The 21,499-nt window shown below is 40.8% G+C and overlaps 1 protein-coding gene across 6 annotated transcripts in view; it reads left to right on the top strand.

Moving 5' to 3' along the window:
- LOC134528233 (transcription factor 12) overlaps positions 1 to 21,499 on the top strand; it is a 500,640-nt gene that overhangs the window by 193,358 nt on the left and 285,783 nt on the right. The window contains exon 1 of one of the 6 annotated variants that reach the window (XM_063361659.1): positions 20,306 to 20,826. The exons of the other annotated variants lie outside the window; for them this stretch is intronic. Within the exon in view, the coding sequence (XP_063217729.1) occupies positions 20,659 to 20,826 (168 nt within the window). The 5' untranslated portion in view covers positions 20,306 to 20,658. Of the gene's footprint in view, positions 1 to 20,305; positions 20,827 to 21,499 lie in introns of those variants that run through there. 6 annotated transcript variants of the gene reach the window in all.

Here is a 21,499-nt window from a genome sequence, read left to right as displayed (position 1 = left end):
TGCCACTGAAATTAAAGGCGAAATTCTATGTCAGTTCAGTCCTAACATGTATTGAAAGCAGGAAATCGTGTGGTTTACAATTTTTAATCAAGCGTACGTGCTCAGCTTTTTTCGTAAACTTAATTCTTTTTACTATATCATTTGCGACTCAATAAAAAAAAACGTGATCCCAAAATCTTGAGAGAAAAAAAATGACGTTTCCGTGGTTTTTGGAAAACCCAATTTTTATTGCTTCTGAATGAAATACTGAAAGTGAAGAGTGTTAAGACATAGGCTACATACGAACTGTTAATCGAAATCTGTAGTTAATACAGCATGATTTTCGTACTTTCAGTAGGTACATGCTTGTAAGTTTCTTTAAAAAAAATTAAATAAGTCCTTTGTTTAGTAAGTATAAACAGTTACAAACAATAAAATGTGGTTACATTATGCTTTATATTTTTTAATGTGCATAAACAAGTTATTATAATTTAATAACACCTTAAACAGACTGTGCCCGTCGTGGTTGGGTGTTTTGCATGTGCGTGGTGACATTACTTTTTTTAGTGTGATATCTTTTCACGTTCCACTATGAATTGAATATTGTTTTCTGTAGCCAATTTCTCGCGCCCTCCCCCCCCCCCCCCCCCAGATATATGCTATTCGAATAATGCCATGTAAATATGCATAGTTAAAACTTTGTTTGACGTATTTCGCTGTGGTCATTCACCGTTCGTTCTTTCCTGGGTTTCCACAGTTGAGGAATATGTGAAAGGTTTTTTCGGTGGTTTGATTTAGAACATATTCCTACATAAAAAAAATTATAAGTTTTCTGGGTATAAAGTCACTTCACGCCTGAATTTACCTGTAGCGAGCCGATGTGAGTGTATCGTGCATAAAACATGGTTACGTTCTCTGTTAAAATTTTCACCTGAAATTAACGAAGCACGCTGGTTACAAATTATCCAGGATTTTCGTCCATTTATCGTCATTTCGTAAATTTACTGGTACTAACTGCGCTTACTGTGAATATGAATTCACAAGAATACTCTCTCTGTACGTGTAAAACATTCAAAATTTTGTTTCTGTCTGTTTACCTCGTTTATACCGAGAAACAGAACTTGAAAGCCGAAATACGACGCAGGTTTCTAGGAAGATTCGGCTTCATGAAACATGGAAGAACTCTTCGTTTATTTGAGGTTAATTCTTCCTTTGAAAAGTCTGTAAATTTACTGTAATTTCTAACAGTTTGGATAGGAATTGCAAGTAAATTTACAAATCTTTCTAGGAAGAACTCGGCACAAATAAGCGAAGAGTTATTTGTAGTTCCAAACAGCCGGCCGGATCTTCGCAATAACCACGCCAGATTCCGACCTTCAAGCGTTGTGTTACGAACAGTTTTATACGTGCACGTGTTGTGAATTCAAACATATTTTTTATTAAATACTTTGTTTGTTCTCCACTGAGCGTTTGCCAACTAACGATGATAACCCCAACATTTACGAAGATATCTGGAATTTGTGTAACCAGCGTTCTTCTTTAAATTAAAGGTGAAGCTGTTTAACAGTGTGTAGCCTTTGAGGTTTGCCGCTGCCTCGCCCGTGGACCATTTTTTTTCTCCTCTTGGTTTTTCTATTATTGATGCGGTACCGCGAGAAGTGTGAAGCTCTTATTGAAGTGTGACAACGCGCTATGGGTGTTAGTCCCTTGGATGTGTGAATAAAAAGGGTAGGGGGTGGCGAAGTGGCCGAAGCCCCCCATCTCTGCCAAGTTAATTGCGTTTTAACGGCGAGATGAAATTAAAAAAAAAAAAAATCCACCTGCCAGGGCTGTCGCCGCCCACACCTGTCATCCCCCTGAGTGACGGCGAGTGTGAAGTTTCCAACGCTGGAGGAAAAAAAAAAAAAAAAAACAATATTTGCTGCGTGCTTTCCAGTGAAAGTGAATTCGCATTTTCTTTGCACTGCGCCATGTTGGTATTATTGCATTTTTACGTTGGTATTTTTGTTTTATTATTCCTTTATTTCTTCTTTCGAATTTCTCACTATACAGGTAATCCATACAAGAATGTCCCAGTTAAAATACAACAGTTAAATTTACAACTAATGATACATCAAATTTAAGGTAAACTTACCTAGTTTTTCTTACAAAAACACACATCCAACCTTAAGTCCAATTTTTCCCACACTTTGGTTAACACGTCCGGAGAAATGGAAGCAGTAGACTCTTCAATTCTGTGTTTCAACTCTGGAAAATCGTTAGGTAGCGGCGGAACGTAGACAAGATCTTTTATAAAGCCCCAAAGGGAAAAAACAACGCATGGCGTTATGTCAGGTGAACGTGGAGGCCAGCGAAAAAGAGCTCTCTCGTCTCGACCATTACGACCAATCCAGCGGTCAAGAACTTTGACAATTAAACTCTAAACGAAACGCCCGTTTAACTGAAATTACAGATTCAATCTTAGCAAATTGCAGAACACAAATCGCTTTACGCTCAAGAGTCGCCATTTTGCGTAGGTGACGCTGCAAGCGAGAAAACAATAATGCAGTAGTGTACTTGCGCATGCGCGTATCTAAAACTGTTTGAGTAACTCTTTGTGACCTTGAACAAACACACTACAACCCTTACAGTTAATATTATTAAAATTTATAACTGGATCATTCTTTTATATACATAGTGTAAAAGTGTTGCATGTTAGTCGTTATTGTTTAATTTCGCTTCCGATATGATATAACCCACATTTCATCAAGCACTTGAGTTCTTAAGCCTTTTTGGATAATATTTTAATTATTTATTAATTACATTTTTGAGAGTTAATCAAAGAAAATATATTTTGCGTTTTTACTTGAAGAAATATAATTTGAGCAAATAAGAGTTGTCATTCACATATTGTGGAAAAGCATTTATTGGTGTTTTGAAAATTTGTTTCTATCTTGCCGTCTTTCACAGATTGGAGAGTGTAGTCTGCTAAGCCAAAGATTGTTCTTATGAATGTGCTACAACTATATATATATATATATATATATATATATATATATATATATATATATATATATATATATATATATATATATATATATATATATGTGTGTGTGTGTGTGTGTGTGTGTGTGTGTGTGTGTGTGTGTGTGTGTGTGTGTGTGTGTAATCAAAATTGCCAATAATAGGTATTGAAGTGAGACCTTTCGTGGTACTGGCCAGGTCTACTTGCGTCCCTTTAAGAACTTGTTGTGAATACACATTAAACAAGTCAGGCTATTATTGTTTTTTCACATATAAATAATGCAGCACATGCTCTTAATCTGAAACTACTCTAAATTTACTGATTAGTAAATTTGATCACACGTGAAGTGAATTACTACAATTTTTTTTCCATTGACCGATTATCACTGTTTCGCCAAGGATTTTCACTAATTATCCACCCAATTCCAGGATGTTACGGTGAGATCAATGATTTACCAGTCGGTAACAAGTCGTTGGCAGAATGTTAAGCTATTTTCGTGTCATCGATTCAAACCACTTATTCAAAATTGGAGTTCGCATTTATTTTAGTCAAAGCATTACGGGAATTCTGTCGCATTACTGCTGCGTTTTTTTTACCTCTCCCCTGCCTTTTGCCCTTCCGGCCGTTACAACTAGCATATAGTATGCTACGCTACATACCTATCCCCCATTCGACCGCTAGCTCATGTGTTGTAGTGGCGACGCCGTTGACGCACTCTCCTCCTCTACCGGTTCCCCCCCCACCCCGAATCTAACTGTTCCCCTCATGCGATCGGAGTTTTCGAAACGCTCGAAAAATGTAGCTCCCTCGGCAAAGAATTTCCACTTTAAAAATCATTACATTTAAAAGTTGTGTATAAAACTTCTGTGCTCTATGTTTATGGCAGCAGTTCCCATAATGTGTTCGCGGAACCCTGGGGTTCCGTGAGTCAGGACGAATTCCATACACAGCAGGCACAATTATTGTCAAATAACTTTCTTCGAAGGTGTTGTGGTTCTGCCAATAGAAAAGTCGATCATATGATTCCCTGGCCGAAAAATAAGAATTGGTAACCGCTGCTCTATGGTATGCATATATCTGGCAACAGAGCACACCGAAACAAGGACAGCGCTAATGGCAGACACCGTGCATTGGGAAGAGTTGTGGCGTGCGAACTAAGGACGAGGCACGCCACAGCATCGCCGCCAGCTCCGCCACTGCTACACCTCGCGCTGTGTTGCGCGGGTCCGAGCAAGGTTATTAGAGAGAGGTTGCCTCGATCGCTTGCGCATCGTTCTGCGCATCGCGTCACTTGCAGCCCCGGCTCGGCTTGCCAGCCCGTCCGCTCCTATCAGTTACTTAGATTACAAGCACATCTGCTCGTAATAACGTGTCAAACTACAGCGTAATTCAGGGGGAGTTATTGTTGTGAGGAGTTTAATTGAGAGTGCGTGTGTTATAAAATGTTAGTGTTGCTTATATCATAAGTGCACGGGTGCTTCGTTAATTATAACTAGCAGGCAAAACGTTAAGAACACGAATTTAAAGTGAATTTGTTTTATTAGGCTAAACGCTGTTAACAAGTTGTATTTAAACATAAAATGCCAGGTACGCGGTGTACAGTGGCTGTGTGTACATATAGTTTGTAAAAACAAAATCTTTACCTGAAACAAATCATATAAAATATCATCGATTCCCATGTGATGATCATCTGTTGAAAGTGTGGGTTCAGAAATGCCGACGTGATGGTGAGTGGAATCCAAAAACAACTTACATATGTTCAGATCACTTTACAGATGATGATTACGAGCGCGACTTGAAAGCTGAGTTGTTAAATGCATGCGCTAAAAGACGTCTTAAACAAAATGCTCTACCTTCATTAAAACTTGGAATTACAACACCTGTAGAAACATTGGAAAGTCGTGTGCGCCGAGAAGACCGAGTTAAATGCAGGGAAAACAAAAAAAAAAATTGTTTTGTAAATTAATCGTAGATTCAAATGTAAATGTAAGTGAGGAATAAACCTGTTCTTGTAGTCAGTTAAAGCATTCAAAGTCTTGTTCTAACAATGACTCGGTTGAAATGCTTAGGAAGTAAATCCAAATTCTTAAAGAAAATTTGTTTCTTGCCGAAAGAAAGTCAGTTTTAAATTTGGAAGTCATGAAAAAACTCAAAAAAGAAAACGTAAATCATAAAAACAAACAAAAAAACGTTCTTCGTTAGAGTTCCGCATGCGGAATATTCTTTCAAGTGTTTTTTTTTCTTCAAAAAATCAAAGTGACATTACTTTCGTTTTCACTTTGCGTTATTTCAGTAAGCGATGGTATTTATTTTTAAAACAGAAACTTAACTTCCCATCACCTGGACTTTCAACTCTTCAACGATGGGCATCTTCATTTGACATGAGAAAAGGTATCCTAGTAAACATGTTTGAATTTTTGAATGTAGCACGTTCTTCGTTGCTAGACTTCGAACGCATTGTTGTTCTTTAATTTGACGAAGTAAACGTGAAGAAAACGCTCCAGTATGATGCAAAACAGGATGAAACGATTACACGAAAAACTGCTCTATTCATGTTAGAAATTTATTTTTAAATCTAACTTCAGTTTATTTATATTGTAAACATTCCCAAAACGTTTTAATGAGCTATGGCTACTTTTATTAAACACTAAGAAATTGATATGCAATTATTTTAAACATTATAATCTTGCTGAGAAATAAATACAAATAAACCATTTTGTTTACTAGTTACATGTTAATTATATTAATTTTTAAAAATGCATGGATTCATCATTGATATTTTGAAAAGTTTTACTGTCACTTAAAAATATGTTGAAATAATAATTCATCCTTGTTTTCAGTCACAGCATTTTGTCATTTGAAAAGCATATCAAAACGATTATAATTAACAGTAATCAACAAAGCATAAATGAAATACTATAAGTATTGCGTATCAGACATGTGAAACGAGCCGAGCTGATAAGAGAAAGCCGTCAGTCAGCAGGTGTAGTATTACGGCTGGGAACGGCGGGGCTGCAGATGACGTCAGAGCGGAGTGTCGGGCTGTCTACATTGTTCTTATGGGATCGAGACAACCTCTCTCTACTAACCTTGGGGTCCGAGCCCTGAGGCTGACGGCCGGTCATTACGTGCGGCCAAGGTCACCCCGAGGCGACCTCCCGAGTCCCGCCGCGCGCTCTCTCTCCACTGAGACAGTCATACTCCAGGTGATCGCTCAATACACTGCAATAAGTAGAGACCGGACAAATTCGCGAATTCATTTCGCGACAGGCTAAAATACAAATAGTTATACCTCAGTGATGCCTCTGCTATTGGTTCACAACTCACCTGGATGACTCTGGGCCAATGAGAAACGCCCGACCTAAGCTTTATCGAATCACAGGATGCTACGTTGGGACGTCTCACAAGACAGCAGCCAATGAGTGGGTGACATTTGACCGAGTGTACGTAGAACTACGGAGTTCATCCTGCAGGTCATTGAACCCGCGAATTTTTCCGGTCCCTAGCATTAAGTAGGGACCGAAAAAATTCGCGGGTTCAATGACCGCTAGGATGAACTCCGCAGCTCTATGTATACTCGGTCAAATGTCACCCACTCATTGGCTGCTGTCGTGTGAGACGTCCCAACGTAGTAGCCTGTGATTCGTTACAGATTTAGCTGAGTGTTTCTTATTGGCCCAGAGTCCTGAAGATGAGTTGTGAGCCAATGGCCGAAGCAGCATTGGTGTATAACTGTTTGAATTTTGGAATATCGCGAATTGAATCCGCGATTTTTTCAGGTCTCTAGCAATAAGGCATGCCTGCGTTAGCGATTGTTCCCTTGTAGTTGACGGCCGTCTACAAAAGAAGCCATTGCCATGTTGCCCGGGCCATTCAGGATGTGTTTGATTCCGCACTGGATGGCTATGGTTGGTGGGCCGACAGTAGACATGTACCTGAAATAGACCCCAGCCAAACACGAAACACAGACACACGAGACACAGCTGGTCTAAAAATATTTTTCGCGAAATATACATGTCTCTAGATATAGGTTTACGAGGTGACGGTTACCTGACATCGACACTAGCCATAGACGCAATTCTATAGAATTCACCAGGTGGCGATAATAACCGACGCAAGTCATCTCACTGGGCGGTCTAGGCCTGTAGCTATGCATGCAATAAGCGTAAATCTTTATAATATTCCAATTGTTTTCCTCATGACATAGGTTTGCCTTATATTATTATGATTACCATCCCAGTTTCACAATTGCGATTGCGTCTATACTGAGGCGATTTTTAGTACAACCACTCCCCGCCTGTCTACGGGATTTTAGGCATATGATGCCAGCAGCGACATGATGATTCATGATCGTGATTAAGGGTCTGTACCGGTTTTGAAGGTGTGTGGCCATTTTGTTTTTTGACGTTTAAAAATATTATATATATGTATATGTACATATACATAGGTGAATTTTTTTCGTCTGTTACAGGCTATATGGTGTAAGCTAGCCAGATTCCAAGTTTTTAGCCCATCTGAAAGTAGGTTGGAATTAAAATCATGTAGATGAGTCATTGAGTGAGTGAGTCGCATGCTCTGGATTGGTTATGTTTTTGTAATATTGTTTATGAATATGTGAAAAATAGCATGTTACACTGTACTATATATGAACAAATATACAGACACGAAACTTCCCCCCCCCCCAAAAAAAAAAGAAAGAAATTGCTACAGGCATACTGACCATCATTCTGCTGAGTCAGTATTTATTTACATCGAACCTATGTACAAAAAGACCTGTTAAAGTTAACTAGAGTTGCTCATACTTGAGAAAAATGTTATGTTGGAAGATCGACAGCAAGAATTTGTTTAATGTACTTGCTAGCAAAAAAAAAAAAATCTCAGAGCATAATTGAAGGGAGATACAAATTATAAATGTTATGCTCGGTTCTGAATTATAGGAAAATCAAAAAAATTGAAGCAAAAGTAAATTCGTTATATGAGCAACTGAACTGACTCGTTAACGTGTATGTACTTAAAATAGTTTATATGCATGTACACAATGAACCTGCATGCGCGCGCGTACGTGTGTACATATAAATGTATTCATTTTTTAAGTTGCTAAAGATTTATTTAATGAAATATTCACTTATCAGGAAAAAAAAAAACTTCGGGTTTATGCACATACTAATATTCTTATTTCACACACGTAATAATAATACTAAATATAACCATCTCATGTCCCGCCGAGTCAGTAACACACACTAAATAAAACATTGATAGTTCCCCCCACCACGTCATCGCAAAAGAACGCCTGTTTCGCTCGCACAGCCGATTGAACCTGGTTGCGCTGATCACCGGAGCGATTCCCGGCGCGGGACAGGTGCGTCGTTGATTGTTTTTAATTCCATCGCGGGCGATGGTGGCGCGGCCCGGACGCACGGTCGCGCTGTTCACGAGTGGGTTGATCGCTGCGGCGGGCCGGCTGTTCCTAACCCCGGGCTATGTATGCGCTTTGCGGCCGCCGAGTGCCGCACAGACCTCGGGCATTCGTGGATTCATGTGGTGTCGGGCCGAACTCGGCAATATGCTGCACAGGATGAGTTTGGATTGGGCTGCAGGTTCACCACGACGAAAATGAGTAGAAGAAAAAATTATCTGTACGACCATTGGTTCGAAGTGCTTCCCAAGTCTCGACGTTAGAATCTCTCAAAATGGCATGTCCAACAGGCAGCACAGCTGAATCTTATACCGCAGAAACATTCATTTGTCTTTTATTTTCCATCGATCTCACTCTCGCCCCATTTTAGTGCCAGATTTTCAACCATCATACCGTGGGTTCGTTGCCCGAGTGCTGCTTCGCTTAATTTGAAATCACCTCAGTGAAAATCTTGAAATTTATAATGTATCAATACAGGTCGTCGTCGCCTGGTACTACTCCTCACCGTCCCGTAGCTCGATGCCCGGCAAAGCATCCTGGAATTACAGTTACCAATTTAATTCAATGTTCTTGCGATGGGGAATATTAATTAAAAATAATTTCACGGAATTCTCTATGCTTTCTAGGCATATTGCCTTTGACGTCAGCTGATATTGGCTCTTTCTCTGTGTGTTTCATGCATTCATCTTTATTGCCCATTCTTGCCCATCCGAGTAAATTAGCAATTACGTGATCATCACAACGAACAGTTTCCAGCCTAAGGCCGGATCAGAAAAATAAAATGCCTTCATCTTACTTCTGTCCTTCCACCATTCCGCCTCCTTTACCCTGTTACATTCTGTCTGTCTCCTTATTCTTCCTTGGGCCTTCTTCCTGTGTACGTCAACCCGCTTCATTTTTCTTGGGAGCCTCTCTCTTCCCATTCTCTTGACATGATCATTGTTGCGTTTTCCGTGATATCATTCAAGTCCTAGAAATTATCTGAAATCAATACAGTTAGTGGCATATCCTGTTGAACAGTCCGAGTAAACAGCTGGTCCGAGCGATGAAACAAAGACGACGGTAAAGCCGGTATTCAAAGACACAAAAATTAGGTTTTAAGTGTTGAATATGCTACACCAGTACTCTACCCGTATTCCTTGTGCACGATAGGACACGGCCAGTCCGTTATTTTTTATTGTGTTATATTGGCGATATGTTGCCTATTTCCGCGCATGTCAAGAACTCGCTTTTTCATCGATTTCGTCCAATTGGCGGACCCGCGTCTGGCACCATCAACTCTTATATAGTCACTTTTGTAATCACCGAGGGACGTACCAAGCATGCTTTTGCTTCAAATGAAACTTTAAGATAGCGAAACTATCCTGTAATATATTTTGTACATTTTAATGGTCATAACAAGAAATAACCGTTACTTTAAAAGTATTGAAGAAAATTGTATCGATGGTTGCGAAACGTCCGCTAGAAAGCGTTGAAATCAGTTTCTAGCCTCGCACAGGGCACCGTTTAATAAAACTGTTGCCGATCTGTTTCCTTACTGGGATTCGGTTTGGACACGTTCTGTAATACGCCCCGCGAGTTGGCAGTACTTGTTCCCTTACCTTACCCGAACGTCTTGGAATACCGGCCCGAGTGCTTCAACGGCACAGTCTGACTGCGCGGATGTTTCGCCCTAGCCGCAGGGGTGACGCTTACCGCGTCTGCAGGCCACGTGTAGGCGCGTGCATTGTGCGTCGGTGAGTCGGTCTCGAGGACCGGAACCCCTGGATAGGTTTGTTGGGGAGGGGGGCTTGAAGTCATTCGTGGCCGCAAACGCTGGTTTTTTTTTTCTCGCATGTTGGCGCTCGTGCGGTTTCCAGACGCCGAGCCTCGCGAAGGCACGTGCTTCGCGACGCCGCTTCCTCCCCCCAGCTCGTGACGCGACTCGGATGAGCGGGCGGAAACAGGCGCCTTCCTCCCTCCCTCCCTCCCTCCCCCCTCCCTGCCTTCCGCGAGCGGATGAATTGGGCCAGCGGTTTTCAAACATTTTTTTCCACTCACGGAGCCCTATTCGAAGCAAACGTATCTCCTGGAGTCCCATAAAAGGTCGAGTGTTTAGTTCTCTTCGTCTATATTCTACGAGGCGTATTGAAGATTGATTATTCGTAGGGACCGGGAAAATTCGCGGATTCAATGACCTCTACGATAGCCTCCATTATCCACTGCACTTCTCAAGTAAACACGCGTGTTCATTGGTTACTAAATTGTGAGTCGTCTCCACTGGGTTAGCTTGTGATTCGACGCTTCTTTGGTCGATAGTCTCTCATTGGCCCAGAGAGCTCCAGTTAAACCGCGAGCCAATAGCAGAACCAGCAGAATTATACACATGTTTGAATTTCAGCCTATCACGAAATGAATCCGCGAATTTTTCCGGTCTCCAATTATTCGTAGGGACCGGGAAAATTCGCGGGTTCAATGACCTCTGGGATAGACTCAGAAGTATCCTGTATAACCGGGCAAACGCCACCGTGCATTGGCTGCCGATCCGGTGATTAGTTGCGTCTTTGGTTGAGTGTTTCTAATTGGCCCAGTGACCCCCCCAGTTGAAGTGTGAGCCAGTAATAGAAGCACAACAATATAAGGATTTTAATTTTAGCCTATCGCGAGATGAAACCGCGAAATTTTCCCGTCTCTATACGTAGCGCCGTGTATTTTTCGCGAAAAGATTGCCAGACGAGATGTGTGTGAAAACTTTCTGCAGCACTGACTGTGTTTCATGTTTGGCTGAGTTTATTTCAGGTACAAGTCTCTGTCAGCGCACCAACCATAGAAATCAAGTGCGGAAGCAAATGCTTCCTGACTGGCCCGATCAAATAGGGCAGACGACCCGCCATTTACAAGGAAAAAATGCTGGCGCAGGCATACCTTACTGCAGTCTATTGAACGATATTTCTTTCCTGAAAAATACGCCCCCCTATATCCAAATTCTACTAGGCATATTAAACACGAATCTCTCACGAAATTATGAACAATAAGGTTTACATTTGGATATAGGTAACAAAAGTAAATATGGAGAACAAAATCTACAAAAATGTATTACAACTTGGTGGGGAGGAGGAGGGGAGATAAATTTGAGTGAGCCTTTCAGTACTCGCAAGTAATGTGTAATTATCTAACCACGGTAAGGAGTAGATTCATGTGTTGTCATGTTTTTTATGTTGTATATAACTTACAGTGCGAAACTGGGACACGTAATTTAACGTACAATTCTTTAAAATAATGCCAAGCCTGATAAATATGCTCACAAATAAAATAGTCTGTTTTCAAGTACCAAAATTTCTGGATGCGAATCACTCGCATTATTTTTTGCGCCCGCCTTTAAAATTCGCTGTCTGAATTGTAAAAGTTGCTTGCCACCATCACGTGCAGATATATCAGCACGAAACAGACGGATATATCAAACTATTAGAAACGGCTGCGATAAAAGCGGGAAAAAAAAAAGAAAAAAAAAAGCGAAAAAAAACTTGAAAAATCCTAAACTCATGCTTTCAACCTGATTTCCGACAAAGAATTTTATTAAAATACTCTCTGTCTTGTTCAAATTTATCAAACAGTTGATACTATAAACGTTAGAAGTTATACTTCTGTGGCATTACCTTTGAATATATATACTGTATAGAAGTCGCCAGCCCAGGTTAAAATTTCTAATACGGTTTTGAGGTAGTTGGTTAATTCACCGCCGCAATCGCCACCATCTCTAGGGCATCGACTTGTGGTGGTCCCTAGCGGACAAGTGTCGAACTCTTCAAACACCCCTTCCCCCTCCTGTTGAACGACGTTGAGCTGCAGTGAATGATGGATGAGGGGTGCGGGGAATGACAGCGGTCGACAGCGCTGCGCTCTAACGTGTAAATAACAACTAAGACGATACAGGGCGTTACGGCAGCGCACTGCAGCGGTGAAGTTCCCAAGCTGCTCATCATACGCTTCTAAAAAACGTAGAGTAAATCCTATCCACTCGCGACTTCTATACAGTATATATATTCAAAGGCATTACTAAAATGTTATCCTGAAACATTTTAAAACATATATAACAGTTTGTGTGTGTGTATGTGTGTGTATATATATATATATATATATATATATATATATATATATTGCTTTAGCGACTTTAATCAATATATATATATATATATATATTGCTTTAGCGACTTAAATCAGTCTTTTAACACATCCTACAAACAAACCCCAACCTTATTTAAATGATTCAACATTTTTATTACATCATATATTTTAATGATATTATTACAATATTAAAAAAAATCCAGTTACGAGGTTTGAACCACATCAAAAATTCGCTCTTGAGTATTACAATCGTGCGCTCTGCCGCTGTGCTACCAAGCCTATTGGGATTTTACAAGGTGAATACGTATTATAATCATTGTAATGACAGCTTTCTTACTGTTTTTTAAACTTGTAATAACTTTTTAATATGACTATTTTATTTTTAAAAAATACATTCCAGGGTAGTTTCATTATCCAAAGTTTCATTTTGCACATCAATACGTTTTGCATGTCCCGTAATGTCTACGGAAGTGACTATATACTGGTTTATGTCGCTGCCATGTGGGTCCGCCTTCTTGACAACTTCGATACCGTGTTTACACATTTGCGTTCATCGTCTTTTCTTCCATTCACGAAATTACTCTTACCAATTACTCTTGCCGCGTACTGAGAGCTAAATTGTTTACATATCAAAAAGAAGGCTCAGAAAAATATTAGGATTGCACTGTTCATTCCAGAAATGGATCTAGAATAATAATCATCAGGAAGAGCAGACCTTTTTTTGTCAAATTATTAGCGATCCCCTTAATTTTTCCATGGCTGAATTAGAGCTAAAGTATCGGACCTATACGCCATATTGGTTATATCATGTTCTCGACGTTACTCGTTTACTAAGAGCTACTCTTGTATAGTGATCTTAGGTCGTAATTTTTTTTCACCACATACAAACAAAGCGTAATTGCCTGACTATAAATTGCCACACGCGCGTTATCATAATCGTGAACACTTTCGTTACTTTTATTTACCACTCGGGTTTAATTTTGTGACGAATGATAACATATGAGGCCATATCTTTAGGGGCCGGCATTTTTCGCAAAAAAAAATGTGAACTCCCATTAGACTGCAACAAGGTATGCCCGCGCCAGGCGTTTTTTTTTTCCCCCGTGTGATTGACGGCCGTCTGCAAGAGAAGCCATTCATTGCCTTGTTTGACCAGGCCAAAAATATTTTCGCGAAAACTACATTCCCCTACCTATCGTATCAAACTTACAGGAATGCCCCATTTCGTCGATATAAAGAGGCCATTAACAGACAAAGAGCGGTGGTGTGAGGAGATTGGAATATTGACCTTAATGGGTGGGTTCTGTAAACGGGAGTACCTCGAGAAAACCTACATTCTCGTGGCATGCTTCCCACGCCACTCTTTCCTCTTGCGAAATAAATACTGGTTTGACACCGGCGGAAATCGAACCCGTTTCGCCTCGCTGGGAACATGGCGGTGTTATTGACAATAAACTTTGTCGCGTTTACCCTTATCGTTACCGCGGCAGTTTTTTTTTTTCGGGTAACGATTTGCATGCAAACACAATACGCGCTTAGAATCGCTGTGAGCGTTCTGAGATATTTCTGTGCCTCAGAACCAAACAAGCCTAACTCACAGTTGGGCAACTTTACAGGAGAGTTAAAAAGGTGAATGTTTTCCATCAACCAGCGAGAAGAAACTTAAGATTATTTTTTTCCGTACGGAGATATTCCCCCCCCCCCCTCCCCCACCAACCCCATAATTACCTGAGATTATACATTATAAATTTTCATTGAGCTACAAAACTTTGGACTTAACAATTTTCGCTAAATGCTTTAGACAGTTTTCGAGTGAGCTATGCAGTGTTATGGTTCGATATAAAACGAACTTTTAAAGACATGATCTACAGTAAAACAAAAAAATCGCCAAATTTGGACTTGCGCGTGTTTGAGTCAGAGCTATGGATTTATCAAACGGCATCAGAAGAGATAGGGTAGGCCTACTCGAGATTAAATTGATTTTCAGATATTATGAACGTTTTGATGTCACCGGTCGAACAGGCGCACAAAATATTTACTGTAAATATAGTCTGCCTGACACTTTCTCCCAACTTGCAACATATTAGGACAAATAGAAACATTCTGATGCTTTCTTGGCTGAAAGCAAACAGCAAGAATGTTTTTATCAACTGTATCACACTATTGATACATTATGAAAAATAACGTACAGCAAATTAAATAGGACTTAAATACCATTTTGAAGAGTTTTAACAATACTTATCAAAGCTTCAATCGAATTCAATTTATGACCTTAAAAAAAAGGCCTCCAAAGCCTTCACGGATGAAAGAAGCAAACACTTGACTAAAATCTGAAAGTGCATAAGCTACTCGCAAGAAAATTCACTAATTTACTTTAGTGAAATAATTGTGTTTGCAGCACTTCTGTCGCTAGTGGTTTTCATAGACTCTCGTTTCGTACTTTGCTGAGCCAAAGAACATTGATCTGTTGTATGGCATTATTTTTCCGAAAATGTCATTCTGAATTTATTTTATAATTTTAGTGACGTTAATCATACGCAGTTTGTATTTTGCGGTTGCGACAAGTGTTTTCAATTTTTGGCTGTTCAAGATATATTGCACAATATATGTATTAATAATTTATTGACAAATAACGCTTTTTTTTTTGTCGTGCGAAATCTGCTACTTTTGTAGGCTTGATATAGAATATCGTCTTGAGTGGCATGTAGTTGGGGAAGCACGGAGAACCATTGCCCGACTGTGGTCGGGCCATTGAGCAATGGTCGGACACTCCCGTCGGACTCTCGAACCAACCAGACGGAGGCAGAAAACTTTCACGACGTGTCGCAACCAATCAGGGGCTGGCTACGCCTCCAGTTCGCTTGTGACGTATTACCACTTGTGTGACCACTTGGCCGCAGCTTTCTCTCTCTCTCTCTCTCTCTCTCTCTATGCCTCCTCCCCCTCTCTTTTTACTCTGTATCTATCTCCCTCTCTCTTTCTATGTTCCACCTGTCCCTTGTCCTCGTTACAACTTTCTCCCCGCGAGGCATCATGGTTCCTTTGATCTTCTTCCTCTCTAATCCCATTTATTTAGTTAGTCCTAAAATAAATTTATCTTTGTGCTCCAAAATCACATCTTAAGTCATCAAGATTTCGCCTTCGTTCCAAGGACGGTAACTCTCGTCGCATTTGAACGCTTCAGGGGCGTATCTGTGTGAGCTGGGGTGGTGCTTCTAGCGCAAGGCTGTGAATTGGCGCAGTCTTCTCGTCGTGCACAGGACAACTGTGAGATGTGAGCGGTGTCCGTTGCATTATATGATGGAGAAATAAAGGTAAATGTGTAATGTAAGTTCCTTGAGTGCTTTCAAGAATCTCTACAGGATATTTCAATCCCAGATTGGGCCCAGATAGACGGGGCCTTTTAAACCTGCTGTTCCTACGCCGAACTACAACTTATGTGCGAGGTGTACAATTTTTTTTTTCTCTCTTGATATATATATATATATTTCTAAAGTGTGGTGGCTAATACCAAATTTTTTAGTACTACCTAATATAACTCGGAATTATTTTTAATTGTCATGTTATTTCTGTGAGTTACTTCTACTTAAATCACTTTCATTTCATTATCATTCTGTTTGACAATTTGTGCGGTTTTTTTACTATTTAATTGTTTAAAGTTATGTTTTTTCCCCAAAAATTTTGTTTTTGTATACATTTTTTTCTTCAATTTTTAAAAAAGGCAATATATCATAATTACTATTATTTAGTCGTCTGATGGTATATGGTCAGTTTTTTTTTGTTTCAACGATGTGGTATTGATTGCAAGCCAATATCTTGAGACCCACTATCGAAATATTTCTTAATAAAAAAAATGGACTGAAAAGAAACGAAAATGAAAACACGGCGAGTGGGGCAGGGGCGAGCTAGGGACAGGCGGGCGTGAAAGCACCGCGAGTGTTTGGAACCAATCGAGAAAACTTTGTTTACCAGTTTATGTTTTTAGCATCCATATTAAATTAAAGGTTTCACGTATTTTTTTTTTTTTGTTTTGTTTGGTACTGGACAACAGTATATCCATATTAAAAACAGTACACGAAACTAAAGTAGCTTGGCTTCTGGGTTGTAGCCGCGTCCTTGGCGAATAATTCACCGACGTTTCGGGTGACATTGCAGTTGCCATCATCAGGGAGCAGGTAACTGCTGATGATGGCGACTGCAATGTCGACCGAAAAGTCGGTGAATTATTCGCCAAGGACGCGGCTACAACCCAGAAGCCAAGCTACTTCAGAGAATGGCCGTGAACGCCTGCGAACTATATTAATACACAAAACTAGTTTACATCTTCGTAGGAACGCACTTAAATGTGTCTCAAGTAGGAGTCTCACATGCCCTGTCTATCCCCCCCTCCCCTTTATTTTCTCGTCATTACTAATTTAACACTATACCTCTCTTGCATTTGTCGTTCTGTCAAAAATATTTTCAAGTGATCTTTTTAAGGAGTTTGATGTAATTGCTGTGAAATGTCTCTCAAGTGTTAATGATTATAAACACGTGCGTAGCTTTTTACATCCATTATATAACGCCTAGTAAATATCTGCTGAGAATATTAGTGACAGGATATCAAATGTAAGAGAGGTATCAAAATGGCGAGTGATGCTCCACATTCACTGTTGTTTTGATTTATGGGTATAAAAAAGTTAAATAATTTGGTCATTAAATAATAATATTATTTCATGTGTGTAGCCTGCATGGTTGTAAAATATAGTTTTAAGGGGATAAGGTTTTTCCATCTTGCGATTTCAAATATATATATGTTTTGTTTTGTCCTGGCATATGTCTTAGCTTTAGCTACTTGTTGAAGTCAACAAGTGAACTGATGTTATTATCATGACAGGTGTAGTCGCCCGCGTGAAATAAGTTGTTTCCACGCGGCGCTTACTAGAGTTATAGAAGGTATAGGAGAAATCATTTATGCCTTGGCATGCCAAACTTTGGGATAAATAGTTAAAAGTTAGAATTGTAGCAAAATATGGGGAAATCCAAGATGGCGGGCCTAAACCACCTTAAAAGTGCCTGGGCAACCGTTTCCTTCCCCCATTTTGAACGTATATCTGACCGCGCCCCAGTCTTGCGCGAAGTTCACGCAAGAAACTCCGACCGCGAGTTAAGGCGGCGATCTGCAAAACCGTAGGTGCCAAGTGGACCTGCGGCCCTTGTAGCCCGGCGCTAGTTACGACCTGGCTTGCAGTGCCGCCGGGGCGCCCGTTGTTCATCCACCGTTTCTTCTTTTTTTTTTTTACTAATCAGGCCCATTGTGAGCGCCTTGCGCCCCGCCGTGGGGCCATTGTGCGCTCGCTGCGCTCTTATATCCTGTTACGAGGATGAGCCCCCTGGTCTCCCACCAGATCCTGTTCCCCCATTGGACTCCGCACTCCAGTTTTTGTTGCCGTTTCCCGCCGACCCTCTTTCCCCCTCCCCTCATCAACTTTACTCTTCTTTCTCCCGTGTTAACCTTCTCCTCTAACCCCCCTCCTCTACTCGGGTCTTTCGCGTCGCCCCCTCTCCTCCTCGACTTCTATTTAGTTCCCTCGCCGCTTATTCCGACGTTACTAACCGCCGCCAAAAACATCGCGCAGAGAAACCTTCCGTCGCTTTCGAATTAAGATGGCCGCCAGACGGCGTGCACAGCTACACGTGTTAAAGGGGGATTAGTCCCAGCCATCTTGGATTTTCCCGTCTCTTTTTTTTTATTATATAATTCTAACGTTTAAATGTTTATCCCAAAGCAATAGTAAGGAGTCTAATGAGTAGCTGTGGTTGAGGAAACTCGCACAACATTATATTAGTGTTTATTTAATTATGATTTGCTTTTTAGTATTTTTTATGTGAAATTCTGCAATTTATCGATTTAATTTTTAGTACAGATTAAGTATATTTCGAACCCCATAAAGATAGATGGTAATGAAAATTTGAGATTGTGAATTTTAAATATCTATAAACCTACTTGTAACGATTTAAAACTAAAAGTTAGGGGCGCTGGCAATATATAATAACGAGACAAGCCATGACGGACTTACCAAGGAGAAGGATAGTAATTTGCCAGACCTTACTGTATGACCGTGTGGCGGACATTTATCCTAGCCCTATATGCTTGATACAGGCACCGCCTGCGAGTGCTTCGTTATGCATCCCGTAACACCGTACTGTTCTGCCCGTAGCCTAAAGCCACAAATTTGGGGCCTTTGCTAAACAAACCAAACAAATTTGTAACGAACATACAAACTGAAAAGAAAGCGAGTTAATATTGCATTGTCATCCAGTTCTGAGCTTTGTTAAATAATTTCAAGTTTCTAGCTCATCGGGAAGTTATTTTATAATCGATTCCATAATTTGTGCCCAACAGACAGACAAGAAAACGAGTTAATAAAATAAAAAAATTTAAAATAGCTTCTGTTTAATTTTTGCATCGGAACGAATTTTTCATATTTTGTTACTATTGTGCTTTTGAGCCGATTTTTTTAAAATTTCACGTAGGTATTATTGTAGTTTTTATAAACGTATCAATTTTTGCTTGTTTGAGTTACAAAGGCATTACAAATAGTCCGAATCAACAATTCATAAGTTTTCCTAGCAAACATTTTTGTGCCTTGTAATACTCGCGATTCACGTCGCTATTGAAATGCTTGTGTAAATTGGTGTATCTGTACTATTTTATCCCTTAGACTTTCGGCTAATTTCTAGTCATCTTATGGCCTGTTGCAGCATTCTGCTCTTCGATCTGCGATCCAATGATCTTAGCACAAGAATGATCTATTCCTCTAAATATTGTGCCAGCACATACTGGGACTACGTGATCTTCGTTCGCGTGAACATTTCCAATCTGCGGCAACAGGCAGCAGTGTCGAAGAAATGTTAGGTGCATTTCTGACGACGTTTTTTTTTGATACATGCCATTGCAGTTTTGCTCTGTTTGTCATAGAAAAATTCCGGAAAAAAATTATTAAGATTAAAAATTCTCAGAAAACAAGACTAAATCAGCTGATGTCGAACAAACTGAACCAACAATGAAACTAAAGAAATATTATGGACAACACAACGACATCACGGACAAAAAGAATGTTCAACCTCTAAACATCAGACAGCACAAGAATTCCGTTGAAGGAACTTAGTATTGAAAAATAATACAACAACCCATACTAACACAGTGGGCTAACAGAAGATTAAATGCAGGCAGACAACAAACCAGGACAACTCAGCAAATATATAAACACAACGATGAAGACGAACAAGTACTATGGGCAACAGAACGACGATAGCACTGACGAACACAGAAGGTGGAATTCAAATATATGCGCTAATGTTTGTACATTTTAATAGTGTGGAACACTCGGGGCATTTCCAGTACATCGAGCGCGGTACTCTCCATGCGGCGAATGTTCTCAGGTCGGGCAGTAGCGTTCCGCGGGTCCGCATACACCGTGCGCGGTGCTCCCCATGCGGCGGATGTTCTCAGGTCGGGCAGTAGCGTTCCGCGGGCCCCGCGGTAGCGGAGAGAAGACTATCATGGCCTCGGAAAAGTGTGTTGTGTTGTATAGTGGAGTAGGGGCGGAAGTTGCCCCTACCATCTCCCCCTCCATCACCCCGCTCGCATTGGTCTAACCCGTAGTAAAAACCAGTAAGCTCTGTCTCCCCCCTTTTGGAGGGGGAGGGGACATAGAAGAGGAAAGAGAGAGAGGGAGAAAGAGAGCGGGCGAGTGCATAACCGAAACTTTACTGAAGAGAGGGGCTGCGTTGGCTTTGTCGTGCGCGGCGCACGAGCACACTATGGCGCGGTGACTGCTCTTTCGGTCGTTGGAGCGAGTCGCGTCAAAATTATTGACAAAACAAGAACTATTTTATTTTCGTTTGTGCATCTGTGCAATTACTAACTTTTTTTTTTCCGACGTTCCGGTTCTTTCTGCCTGAACCTTTTTTTATTATTATTTCTCTCGTCCGTCTTCTGCGTTTGTTTTGTATATACGTTTACGTCGTGGGTGTACGCCGTGGTGGCAACCAGTGACGTGTGTGTGCGTGTTCCGTTACTTTTGGACCGGCGCACTGACGGCGGGACGGTGAACGAAAGAGCGCGGAGGCGGCGGCGGCGGCGGCGGCGGCGTGCCGCCCCCGGCGGACCATGCACCGCCAACACCAGCAGCTCGCCGTCGGCCATCGCCCGCTGGGGGTGGCGGAAGCCCTGAAGTTGGAGGGCGGCGCCGACGCCGAGACCTGTGACAGGGACGTGGACGCCGCCATGTTGGCAATGGAAGAGCACGCCGCCCTCACGATATACTACGCGCAGCAGGTTGGCCAACTCACACATTTCCCCTCTCTTTCCCCGTTCGCTTTCCGAACTTACGTTAATGCTTTCTTTGGCTTGTCTTCACAACTTTCATCGGTTAAATAAAGACTATGTCTTTTATATTCTTTAATTTCTTTTAATTATTCCCTCCGATTTTTTTCTCCAAGTATCTGAACAAACATTTAAGTATGTAATTTGAATTTTAGTCGTAGACGTGGGTAACGACCATTGTTGTGTTGATAGTGTGTGATTTACCATTCAATTTAGTTTATGTTGATGGAATTTTCGCGGAGATTGATTGATTGTGAACTTTATGCCGCTTTCATTACACTGTCACGCACAAGCATTATGGCCAACCTTTGCAACGCCCGACCGATGTGAGGCAAACTCCAACCCCTTTTCTTTTTCTTTAGATGCGTTTTTTTTTTCTGGTGTGTCTCCGCAATCTTATAGTTTCACGTCCACGTTCATTTGAAGCATAGATCGTTGTTTTATTAATCTATTGATTCAATTTTTGCCTCGTGTATGGCTAAAACCAGCAAGTATTTAGTTAAAATTTTAGTCGGCAAGTTGGTCACACTTGAGGCGTGCTTGTCATTATTTCTTTGTTTTGACGAAGGGGAAGAATGATGTATTACTGATGTGAAGTTTGAATATATGTACTGGGTATAAAACA

The sequence above is a fragment of the Bacillus rossius genome, chromosome 1 (assembly GCF_032445375.1).
Source record: "Bacillus rossius redtenbacheri isolate Brsri chromosome 1, Brsri_v3, whole genome shotgun sequence".
In the NCBI taxonomy this organism is placed as follows: Eukaryota; Metazoa; Arthropoda; class Insecta; order Phasmatodea; family Bacillidae; genus Bacillus; species Bacillus rossius.
Note: the sequence above shows the minus strand (reverse complement) of the source record. Positions and strands in the feature narration are given on the sequence as shown.